General features: G+C 50.7%; 1 protein-coding gene across 8 annotated transcripts in view; it reads right to left on the reverse strand.

Moving 5' to 3' along the window:
* The window catches only part of AFDN (afadin, adherens junction formation factor), a 206,259-nt gene that overhangs the window by 105,888 nt on the left and 87,479 nt on the right, over window positions 1–12,892 (reverse strand). For 7 of the 8 annotated variants that reach the window (XM_078880327.1, XM_078880331.1, XM_078880325.1 and 4 more), the window contains 6 exons: window positions 11,981–12,075; window positions 10,515–10,798; window positions 9,301–9,385; window positions 8,558–8,622; window positions 7,135–7,196; window positions 6,388–6,608 (listed from right to left, as the gene is read on the reverse strand). In XM_078880327.1, the coding sequence (XP_078736453.1) occupies window positions 6,388–6,608; window positions 7,135–7,196; window positions 8,558–8,622; window positions 9,301–9,385; window positions 10,515–10,798; window positions 11,981–12,075 (812 nt within the window). The remainder of the gene's footprint in view (window positions 1–6,387; window positions 6,609–7,134; window positions 7,197–8,557; window positions 8,623–9,300; window positions 9,386–10,514; window positions 10,799–11,980; window positions 12,076–12,892) is intronic. The other variant, XM_078880326.1, reaches the window with a different exon arrangement.

Raw genomic sequence — 12,892 nt, forward strand, 5'->3', positions numbered from 1 at the left:
AGTCAAACCGCGGACACAGCGACACCACCACCAACGACAAAGATCCCCCGTGTAGCCCTAACAGAATGTTGGGGCAAGTGCTGTTAGCGAGCACCTATGAATGTCGGCACGGTACACTAGGGGGTGGGTGTCTAGCACCACGCCTGACCGCCTTTGTCTCCCCAGTGGCGATGTTTATTACACACTGCACCAGGTACACATTTGAGGCTGAGTCGACCTACAGGAGGCCCAGCAACGATTCAGATATTCGTCACTGGTGTTGGCCGTGAGCGGGAATCGAACTCGGGTCACCAGGTTCGTAGCGCAGCACAAGCCGCTGCACTATCGCTCCCTACGGCGACACCAGCAGCATCAACACCACCAACACTGCCTGCGTGGAGGAAGTATGGTGGCCTGGGGAAGAGGCATTCATCCAGTAGACTCAAAACTGCCCATAGACTCAACACTGCCCATCTACTCAGCACTGTCCATCTACTCAGCACTGTCCAGAGACTCAACACTGCCCATAGACTCAACACTGCCCATAGGCTGAACACTGCCCCTGTACATTAAGCAGTTAACCTCCTTCCGATCTTTCCTACATCCTCACCTCTTCTCCATCTCCCATTCTCTTCCTCTTCCCTCGCCTCGCCCCTCCACTGCGTCCCGTCACCCTTACGTGACCCCCACGTGCCCTCTGTTACGGTCACTCGCTCCTCAGCCCATGTAGCACTGTCCATCTAAACCACTCTCCGTGTTGTTTCCGCTTTTAAACTAATTTATTGAGCGCCATGAGCTGAGGCGCTCTGCTCTATAAATATAATGAGATAAGAATCTGCGAGTGCTGGATGGACCAATCGCCCCGACTATGTGAGATTCTGTCAAGCGCGGTGAGGCTGGAACTGCGCGCTCCACTCCCAGATACAACGACAATCACCGACGGTCAAAATAGAAATGTGCGCAGTCTCCGTATGAAACCCATTCTAGATTTGAAGCTTTCGTGACTGCAAGGATTCATACTCTGAGGTTTTTTCGGTAAAGTCACGTAGGGAAAAATAAGTAAATATTAAAATAATAGAAAATATTATTTTATCAATTTTATTATTTATATTATTTTATTATTTACATATTTTTACCTCCGTGACTTTACCGAAAAAACCTAAGAGTATGAAACCCATTGGTGCTGGCGGCCCGTTTTTCGTGAACACGCTAACGGCTCTCCACACACACGGCACTCAACAACAACAGCAGCAGCAGCAGCCAGCGCCATCCACCACTGAAGTGGCGGTGACGTCACCACGGTGCCTGTGCCAGGAGATGTGCACTCCCGAGGCAGCGTGAAGCGTCGAAGGCTCCTTGCTGGCAGGAGGTCATGGGACAGACCCAGTGTGCCATGGGTTGACCGAGACAACTGGCAGATACACCAGCTGTTTCCCCTCCGTACTGTGCCAACTTGCTGGACATCTGTGCAAAAGAGCTTGATAGCTCATCGAATTCCTCCTGCAGTATAATCACATTCCAATTCAGATTCTGCTGCATTTCAGCCACACGGCGCTCCGCTCGTTGTTGTGAGCGTCGCTCCTCTGACCTCTGCTTCCCCCTCTCTACACCGGGTCACACTCGCTGCCGTTTAGCCTCTGTGGAATCATCACATCTTAGAAGAAATCTCTTTTTTTTATATGATTCTATATAATTCCTGGTCACAGCCATCTCTTAGACACACTTAAGCGGTTGTGCTTTCGCTATGTTGTCCCCACCTGAAGAAGGACGCTTGTGTTGCACACGAAACGTCGTCATTTAATTTAGTTGTTTTCACCATTGGTACCTCATTTGCCAGTAAAAAAATATAATTGTTTTTTAACCCTTTAATTTGGCAACAAAACTGACACCTTTTTTACGAGGAGTCATGTTTGCATAGACCACAATACCTGCAGTCATAATGCAAACAGTGCATACATTATCAGAGTTATGTTTTTTTATGACTGCAGGTATTGTGGTCTATGCAAACATGACTCCTCGTAAAAAAGGTGTCAGTTTTGTTGCCAGATAGAAGGGCAAAAAAACAATTATCATTAGTTGTTTTCATTTATTTCATTAGATTTTTTACCTACGTGACTTCACCGAAAAATAAAAAAAAACATGAATCCTTGCAGTCACGAAAGCTTCAAAATCTATCTTAATTTAGGAGCTTTCGTGACTGCAGGAATTATTCTTTGGTTCTTTTCGGTTAAGTCACGTCTAAAAATAAAATAATAAATTAAAATAACATATTACGACGTTTCGATTGCAACACAAGCAATCATCATCAGGCATAAAAGAAATTGTGTTGCAATCGAAACGTCGTAATATGTTATTTTAATTTATTATTTTAATTTTAGACGTGACTTAACCGAAAAGAACCAAAGAATAATTCCTGCAGTCACGAAAGCTCCTAAATTAAGATTGAACCACTTCTACGGTGAAGTTTTAAGCTTATCCTTTTTGCTTTCTGGCTATTTGTTCTCTCTGCCTGTGTCCTCTCTTTGGAATTTTCACACTTAAAATTCTAACTTAGCAAATTTTGAAACACGTAATCAACCAGGCTATGCGTTAATTGTGTGTTAACCGACTCTCTGTGTTGTATTACATCACATTTCGATATTTTACTAGGTTTTTTAATTTTCGTGTGCCTGTCTCCTAATTTTCAGGCTTGCGTGCCCGTGCCGCGTTGTCAGCTTACTCCTCTCTCTGTGTGCCGTTGTGATGTCTGTCTGCTTGTATGTCTGTCTATAGTTTTCTAGTTAGATTTTTGTTGCTATTTCTTTTATGCCTGATGATGATTGCTTGTGTTGCAATCGAAACGTCGTAATATGTTATTTTAATTTATTATTTTATTTTTAGACGTGACTTAACCGAAAAGAACCAAAGAATACTTCAAAATCTAGCTTAGGAATCGGAAAGCTGTCTGTTGGTAAATGCCGGCACCTGGCGTTTGGTATCCTGAGAAGGGCCGTCGCCATATTCCGGCACATTCCCGCCGCTGGATGCAGCACAAATCCGCCTCTCTCTCGCACTGCAGGTGACGCCAGTGGGTGGAAAATTCCACGTTTCTATGGCAGGAGGGCTCTGGACTTCAAAATTATCTCATTACATTTCCACCAGTGACGAGGGAGACGATAAACAATTCCTCTTGATATGCAAATTATTTTGTCAAGGCGCTCTTCTTCCACCTCCAAACCAGCTTATATATATATGCTAAATTCCTCTTGATATGCAAATTATTTTGTCAAGGCGCTCTTCCCCCCCTCCAACCCAGCTTAAAAAGACGCTCCAAGCCTGGGGTTGTCATTCAGACTCTGTCTTCTCGACAGACCTGTTCTTCACCTGAGGACGGCTGCTTGCGTTGTGGCCAAAACGTCGTGAGAATTATTTTATCATGTTTTATTTTTATTATTTTATTACTTCCCTTCTACGTGACTCTACCGAAAGAACCAAGAAGATAGGTCCACACCGTAAAGAAAAGAGTCCTATTGCAAACAACAACGTAGTAGGCTTTCGCAACCAATATTATCCGTAATAAAGGGGTTTTTTTGGGGGGTTAGATCGAGTAAATATAAATGTGTCGTGAAACCCGCCACCACCCGACACAGCCAATTAGTAAGAAACGTCACGGCTACTCGAATTGTAAACGATGTTGTGGGTTTACTCTCCAACACACAACAACCGGTTAGTTCTGAACTATATTCTTGGTTATATATTATTGGTTCTTTCGGTAAAGTTCCGTAGAAGGGAAACAATAAAATAATTAAAAATGTAAAAATAAAATTCTCACGAAAAAAAGTGGCGTTTTTTTCTTAACGTTAAGAAAAAAACGCCACTTTTTATCAAATTTTCTTGCTGTGGTTTTCACACCTGATGATGATTGCTTGTGTTGCCATCGAAACGTCGTGAGAATTGTATTGTTTTATTATTTATTATTTTATTATTTACCTTCTACGTGACTTTACCACAAGAACCAAGAATATGAATCCCTGCAGTCACGAAAGCTTTAAATCGAAATTTAGTTCTGAACTCGTTAACTAATTTGGCACGTTTTGTTGACGTCACAAAGCTTACCGATTGGCTGCGTCTGGTGGTGGCGGTTTTAACGACGCGCATTTCTATTTTACGCGACCTACCCCAAAAACCAAACGTTGTCACGGATATTTATTGAACCTTCATCTCGAGTGGCTTAAGCGCACGCTTGCACGCGCTCAGTCGCGCACAGACAAACAAAGAAAAGTGAGGAATTGAGGGTCGTGGGGCAGGCGTAGAAATCAAATGGGCAAGGGCCGATCAACTTAAAAGCGCCAGCCTCCAAGAGCCACCGCTATTCCACTCTCGCGCACGACGGTGGCGGCATCTCTGTATGCGTCTACGTTGAACTTCTTTCACACTGTGCGTAGCCAAACACGCTAATTGGAGGTGCGGGGGAAGGACAACACTTAGCAAAGAGCAGTTCGCAAGAAATTACTTTTCCCAATCGAGATCATTTAAAAGTGCAACATAGCTTCCCCAGTGGCTTCCTGATATCGGCAGGAAGAGCGCGCTCCAGACGGCCACGGGAGCGCATCTGAAAGCGCCGGGCGAAGCGCTAAACCGTCTCTGTTCCGATGGCTCGACAAAAGCTGCTGCTGCTGTTGCTGCTGCTGTGAGGATGACCGGAGATGGAGTGATGATGGTTCCCTGGCTCCAACGTCGAGGCCCTGCTGCTGCTGCTGCTACTGCTGCTACTACTACTGCTGCTACTGCTACTGCTGCTACTGCTGCTACTGCTGCTACTGCTGCTGCTGCTGCTGCTACTGCTGCTACTGCTGCTGTTGCTACTGCTGCTACTGCTGCTACTGCTGCTACTGCTGCTACTGCTGCTACTGCTGCTGCTGCTACTGCTGCTGCTGCTACTGCTGCTACTGCTGCTGCTGCTGCTACTGCTGCTACTGCTGCTACTGCTACTGCTGCTACTGCTGCTACTGCTGCTGCTGCTACTGCTGCTACTGCTGCTACTGCTGCTGCTGCTGCTACTGCTGCTGCTGTCACGGCGAGAGGGCTTCAGCAGAGAGTGTGTTGCTGCTCTATTAGGAGTAAATCGTACTCATATATTTCATTTACTTAGTGACTTGCTTACCGCTGCCATACTTTGCTCTACTATTGTTTTTTCCACGGTTTGTTGTTGTAACTTTCTGACTCGCCACTACTGCACAAGAGCGCGATAGTTCACCAGATTCCTCCAGACTGATTGTGATGGCAACGTCGAGATCCTACTGCTGTTCCTGCTGGCCATGACAAGAGGACTTCAGCAGTGATAGGTTTGTGTCGTTTTCCTACGCCTCCTCCTCCACTACGGATGTCCCGGTGGAAATGGATGTTAACTCCCTCACCTGGTACACAGGAGGTCGTGGATTCGATCCCCACCCTGACACCCGCTGTATATTTGGAGTTTGCGTGTCTCTCTCTCTCATCATCATCACGGTGGCTAGGAGATGTTAACTCCCTTGCCTGGTATGCAGGAGGTGGTGGGTTCGATCCCCACCCTGACACCCGCTGTATATTTGGAGTTTGCGTGTCTCTCTCTCTCATCATCATCACGGTGGCTAGGAGATGTTAACTCCCTTGCCTGGTATGCAGGAGGTGGTGGGTTCGATCCCCACCCTGACACCCGCTGTATATTTGGAGTTTGCGTATCTCTCTCTCCCCGTGGTCGCGTGGATTTGTCTCCGAGATCTACCAGTTTATCCCTCCACATTTAGAATCGACATCGCGCGTTTAGCGAGTATGCGGCTGCTCTAACTTTAGATACCACTTGCGGCCAGTTTCGCTTCTGAAAAACAGCTACAGAGCCTTAATTAAAAATAGGGTTTTTCCCCTTTTTTCTGGCAACAAAACTGAAACCTTTTAACAAGGAATCACGTCTGCATTAACCACAATACTTGTGGTCAAAATGCAAACAAAAACACACACTGATAATATTTGCATTGCCCTTGAAACTGATTGGTCCACACCAGAGACGGCTTTCTTTTGAGCCAAGTCTCCATTGGTGCTAGACCAGAGGACGCCAAAAGGCGCCCACAGCTCAAAGACAATGCACTATCAGAGTAATGAGGGCTCGGGGTGAGCATCTACATCACTAGACCTCCTTTGCCAGTACCAAAACCTATTCTTGTTATTTTCATACTTTGATACTGGCAAAAATATACCATTTTACCCTGGTTACAACTACCCTAACCCGAATATCTAAATGCCCCCCCCCCCTTACCTGTTAACATAACAGTTTGCGGAAGGAGCGGGGCACGCTACGCCAACGCTTAAAATGTCAAGAACGAGAACAAGAGGAGACCCCCCCCCCCCCACGCGCTCCCCCAACTTCCTGGCGGCCCGTGGGCGCAGGCTGACCTGGATGACGGCCTCCATCATGGCGACCATGCGGTTGACGAGAGACACGGTGCGACGGAGACGCTCCTCCTCGCCGGCGGCGGTTGAGGAGGCGCCGGCGGTGTTGGGGCTGCCGAGGGTGCGGCGCGCCGCCAGGTAGAGCGCGTAGGTGGGCGACAGCTTGAAGTGCGCCGTCGTGCTGTTGGTGTAGTTCACCACGCCCGCCAGGAAGGCCTCCTCCGCTGTCGGCCGTCAGGAAGCGGGCGTTGTGGGGTAGGGGAGGGGTGGGGGGTGGGGGAGCAGCGACGACACGACGGGGGGGTGGGTGGGGCGTCGATTAACATGTGTGGCACAGGCGGTAGCGGCGGTGGTTGTGGCAGCAGCGGTGGTGGTGGTTGTGGTGGTGGTGGTGGCAGCGGTGGTGGTGGTTGTGGCAGCGCTGGTGGTGGCAGCGATGTGGTGGTGGTGGCAGTTGTGGCAGCGGTGGTGGTGGCAGCAGCGGTGGTGGTGGTGGCATCGGTGGTGGTGGTGACACTCTCGCAGCAAGAAGAGCCCGGGTTCAAATCCTGGCTCAGGATGCCTCTAAGTAACCAGCTGCATGCAACTCCACACCCTGGCAACCTTACCAGGCAATCTCCTGTTTAGCCGCGTTGAGCGAGTCAGGATCTAAAAAGTGCATAGCTCCAGCGGCTTATAATAAAAGAGCGTTCCAGACGGCCGCAGCCGCGTGCGACGCGGTGACACGGCCACCGTAGTTGACTCGCTCACCTCCTTCTCTCAGCTCCAGCGTGGCTGGCAGATCGATGATTTGAGATGGCTTTTCTTGGCCGCTGCAGGCGCCAGAACACACGCCGACCCACAGTCACACCAGCGACACAAAGTTGCAACACAATTAACTCGGACACCATTCTCCTTGGCTCCTACCCCCCCCCTTACCCTATATAATATCACGGTTCTCTAAACAGCTCTCTTGATTCACTACAGCAATTTTGCTGTGGCGGTTCCACCTGAAGACGGAGGCTTGTGTTGCTTCCGAAACGTCGTGATTTCATTGAGTTGTTCTAATTTTTTTTTATTACTTTAATTTGTGATTTAATTTAGTTGTTTTCTTCTTGGTTCTTTCGGTAAAGTCACGTAGAAGGGAAATAATAAATAAGAAAAATATTACATAATTTTATTATGTTTTTTCCCCTTCTAGAAAGGAAATAATTAAATAATACTACATTATTTTATTATGTTTTATTTTTATTATTTTATTATTTCCCTTCTACGTGACTTTACCGAAAGAACCAAGAAGATGAATCCCTGCAGTCACGAAAGCTTTAAATCGAAATTTAGTTGTTTTCATTTTAATATTTTTTGACCTACGTGACTTTAACGAAAAAACCAAAGCGTACCATCCTCACCGCCAGACTCGGCACCCGGGAGGTCGCTGGTTCGACTCCCGTCCCCCGGTGCAAGTGTCGATGGGGGAGCGTTCGTGCCTGGCCTTCATTGGGTGTGCTACTCGCCAACGGCACTTTTCCCCCAACAGTTTGTGAATGATAATTGGTTTTTTACCCTTCTATCTGGCAACAAAACTGACACCTTTTTTACAAGGAGTCATGTTTGCATAGACCACAATACCTGCAGTCATAATGCAAACAAAAAACATAACTCTGATAATGTATGCACTGTCCTTGAAGTTGATTGGTCCACACCCGAGACAGCTTTCCTTAGAGCCTAGTCTCACATGGGTTGGACCAGATGACGCCAAAAGGCGCACAACTCAAAGTTTGTGAATGGTCGTATGTGGGATCTGTGTCTTTGATGGTGTGGGTATGCGCGAATGCGTTCGCCCTGTTTTTTATTATGTACATTTGAATGCACGCTTAGGTGTGTGTGCGTGTGTGTGAGTAACGGTTAGCGCGCTGTGCTACAGAAGCCTGCAAACAGAGTTCGATTCCTGCTTACGGCCACCAACATCGGTGACAATTATCTGAACCGGTCCTGGGCCTCCCCTAGGTCGACTCGGCCTCAAATGAGAAACATCGACACTAGGGAGACAAAGGCGGCCGTGCGTGGTGCTTGGCACCCACTCCCTTCCTGTGTCGTGCCTTCACAGGTGCCGCTCGCTAACCGCACTTGCCCCGACAGTTTGTTAGGCTACACGGGGGACCTTTGTCTGTGTGCTTCTCCAAAGGGCTCTCACCGTAACTCTGACTTGGTAAATTCCACTCTGTCCGGTCGCATCGCAGACCTCCCATCGGCCTGACGCTGCAACAAAGACACGCGCAACACACAATGAATAGTGCAGATGTTGTTATCATTATTTTAATGTACAAATCCCGACAGTTTACCCAGGGAAAGCCTCACGGAGTCCGAATATTCTTCACGTTTTATCAGGAGGGTCTTGCCAGGGCCTGGCGGCAGCGCGGGGCCAAGTCGCGACGACGTCTAATCCACATTTGCGGGTGATTTTCCAGCAGCGTGATATTTGGCCCACCAGCAGTCGCATCGTACTTGTTCATCAATAGGAGAAGTAATCCGGTGAACCCTGGGAGGGGAGCCCGGGCAGAACCGGCGGAGAAAATAGAACCAGCAAGGGGCGCCCGAGTCGGGCTTCTTGCCTGCGAGGTGTGAGTATCGCCACAGCTCCACCACCGAGCGTAGCGGTTAGCGCTACGCTGCGCTATGAACCCGGCGACCCAAGTTCGGTTCCCGAATGCGGCCACCAACACCGATGACGATTATCTGATCCTGTGAACCCGTCCTGGGCCTCCCCCCTAGGTCGACACAGCACCTGGTGCGGTGTGTAAACATCGCCACTGGGGAGACAAAAACGGCCATGCTCAGTGCTGGCCACCCGCCCCCTCGTGTGCCGTGCCGGCCTTCATAGGTGCTCGCTAATCGCACTTGCCCCGACAGTCTGTTCAGGCGCGAGCGTGCACCCACCTTGGCGTGCGTGTCCGAGTTGCTGTGGACGTCTCCGTCGAGCTCAAACGTGGTCTCGTGCGGCACGGGCACGGAGCCACCACTGCTGCCCGCAGTGGGGAGGACACGCAATAGAGACACACACACACAGACACAAAGTCATTCACATGAACACAAAGGAAAATATACCCCGTATAGCCTTTCACACACTGTAGGGGCAAGTGCTGTTAGCGAGCACCTATGAAGGCCGGAACGGTACACGAGGGGGTGGGTGGCCAGAACCACGCCTGACCGCCTTTGTCTCCCCAGCGGCGATATTTTTACACCACACCAGGTACTCATTTGAGGCTGAGTCGACCTAGGGGAGGCCCAGGACCGGTTCAGATAATCGTCACTGTTGTTGGCCATGAGCGGGAATCGAACCCGGATCGCCGGGTTCATAGCGCAGCACGCTAACCACTACACTACCGCTCCCCACTCCCCCCCCCCCCCACACATAAATACACGTAGACACACACACAGTCACAGACACCACACAGTCATTCGTACACACAGACACGATGACTGGGCTGAGACCACCAACGCACTGCACCTGTGAACCTGGTTTTAAATCACAGGCAGTGACTGAAACAAAAACTCTCACCCAAAACCTCAGGCAAAGGCGGACGGCCGTGGTAATGGCCACACCACCCCCTCATGTGCCGTGCCGGCCTTCATAAGTTGCTCCTAATAGCCACCGTTTGTTTACTTACCAGGCAAGGCCTACAGAGAGCTGGCTTTCACAAATGGTAGCTCTAAGAAGCGGCTTATCATCGTGTGGACATTTATAGCAGTAGCCAAATACTCTAGCACGTTGGTTGATTAATGGTCAAGGGAAAAACCGGAGGACCCGGAGTGAAATCCATGCAACTGCGGGGAGAGAGACACGCAACTTCAAATATACAGCAGCAGGCGTCAGGGTCGGGAGTGAACCCACGACCTCTTGCATGCCATGCGAGGTGGTCAACGTCCTGAACTCAAGCCGCGCGAGCCAACGATCGACGTCCGACCACAACAAATAAAACTATCAACTATTTATTATCTTCCCAGGTAAAGAGGGGCACACGACTGACCTACCAAGCATCTCTTCTTCACAAGCGACCCGGCCACCACAAACTATAGCGGCTCAACCAAGTGACGGCTCATCACGGCGACACGGGGAGGGAGGGGGGGGTGGTTATCACGGACGGCCTCACCCCACGGCGGCAGCGGCGCGCGCCGGCTCCGTCTCCCCCTCGGCCGCACGGCGGACTCCGCCGGAGGAGGAGGAGACGCCGGGCGGCTCGTGGCCGGGGTCCACGAACTTGAAGACGCTGGCGCGGCCGAAGCGCAGGGTGCAGCTGCTGCGCAGCATGGTGGTCTCCGAGATGCGGCGTCCCTGCACGAAGGTGTCCGCCTCCACGCTGCTCGGCGTCACCGTCACCACGCCCTCCATGTTGGTGACCACGCAGTGCTGCGGCTGGATGCCGGCGCCAAACAGCTGTGCGGCGTGAGGGTGGGCGTGAGGGTGTGAGGGTGGGTGTGAGGGTGGGTGTGAGGGTGGGCGTGTGTGTAGGTTGGTTGGTGAGTGGGTGGCGCGTGTGGTGGAATCAAAACACCGCGCGGCGCCGTCACGGTCGCGGAAATCGTGCACGCCTCACGTGCCCGCCAGCCCACCCCATTCACGCCGGTGTACAGACGGATGTACCAACTTTCCTTCACGCCGTGCGTGGCCAACCGCGCTCATCGCAGCTGCAAATGCATTTTTTTAAACGGTGTAACGTCAACCCGAAAACAATACAATTACGGGCTGGAGCGGCACCCCCACCTTCGATATTTATGAAGCCACTGGGAGCCATGCACTCATTTATTTAGAACTATTTTTAGTGTTTAGTTTGCTGTCCTTCCACCCGCACCTCCAATTAGCACGGTTGGCTACGTACGGTGTTAAAAAAGTTCAACATAGATACATAGATACACGTGAACCACCCTGTTACTCCACGTGTGTGTGCGTTACAGGGAGTGGAAGTGTAGCGGTCAGCGCCGCTGCGCAAGGAAACCAGCGGCCCGAGTTTGATTCCCATTCACGGCCAACACCACTGACGATTATCTGAATCGGTACCTGGGCCTCCCCTAGATCGACTCAGCCTCCAATGAGTACCTGGTGCGATGTGTAAAAGCATCGCCACTACAGAGACAAACGCGGACGGACGTGGTGTTGGCCACCCCACCCCCTCGTGTGCCGTGCCGGCCTTCACAGATGTTGCTCGCTAACACAGCGGGGGGAATCTTTGTTTCGTTTTTGTTAAACACTAAACGGGCGTGAACACGGCCTACACAAGACATGGGCTGACGTGGTCCAGAAGGATGCGGAGCCGAGTGGACTTGGCCGTTGACCGGCACTCCTGACACACACGCCGCCAGTCGGCCTCAACATACGCACACGCAAGCAGAGAACGGCGGCGGTAGAGGGGGCAAGATACCGGCGCCAGACAGCTGCGTGGTGCTGTGTGGTGGGTGGCGCGGTGGGGCAAGTGCTAACAGAACTTACGTACGGGCAGCGGTACGGGGGGGGAGGGGGACCCCAGAGCAAACAGGAACGTGGGAAAAAAAAATCAACCCGTGACGACCTCGGAAGGGACCCCTTCCCCCGCACGCGTCGTGCGTCGCGAGCCCCTCTCACCTGGATGAACTGCGGCGACGACGTGTCGCTGCCCACCTCCGTCACGTTGAGCTGCAGCCGGTACATCTTGGGCTTGTCCCGCGAGTCCGAGCCGTCTGCACGCGGCACACGGTGGTGAGACGTTCAATGCCTCGCCCGGCAAGCCGGGAGGTCGTGGGGCAGAGGTCGCAAACGGGTTTTGATTCCTTACCCGTACCCGGCCGCACCAGGGTCGCAAATGGGTACCCGTACCCAGCCTACCCGTACCCTACCCGAAATGAGTGACAAACGGTTACTCACCAGTGACTCACGGCCTACCCGTACCCGGCCGCACCAGGGTACCCGTACCCGGCCACGGGTAGCAGGGTATCGGGTAGGGTACGGGTATCGGGTACCCGGTTGCGACCTCTGTCGTGGGGTTAAGGATCGGAATCTCTGATTTATACTGGAGGGAATCCGATGGGATGTAAAGCTCTTTTTTTCCACAGATGTCCCAGTAGGGGCACGGAGTAAGAACGTTACAACAACAAAGAGTACAAACAAGGTAAACAAATCACCCAAACACATACAAATAAAACTAAACAATTCCCATCCTACCAGGCAAAGCCCAATGAGACGTTAACTTATTTTTCAAAAGCGACCTGTCCACAAATGACGTGTCTCTCTCACTCTCTCTCTCTCCGTGGTCGTGTGGATTTTTCTCAGGGTCCAAAGTACAGGAAAGGTAAGAAAAATATATCTACGTTCAAGCCCATGGAGCTAAAAGGTCTTGGGTTCGATGCCGACCCTGATGCCTGTATGTTTGGGGTTTTCATTTTCTCTCCGTGGTCGCATGGAATTTTCCCTGGGTCCTCCGGTTTTTCCCTCCACATTTAGAATCTATCTTCTTGGTTCTTTCGGTAAAGTCACGTAGAAGGGAAGTAATAAAATAAT

Source organism: Lampetra fluviatilis, chromosome 57 (assembly GCF_964198595.1).
Source record: "Lampetra fluviatilis chromosome 57, kcLamFluv1.1, whole genome shotgun sequence".
In the NCBI taxonomy this organism is placed as follows: domain Eukaryota; kingdom Metazoa; phylum Chordata; class Hyperoartia; order Petromyzontiformes; family Petromyzontidae; genus Lampetra; species Lampetra fluviatilis.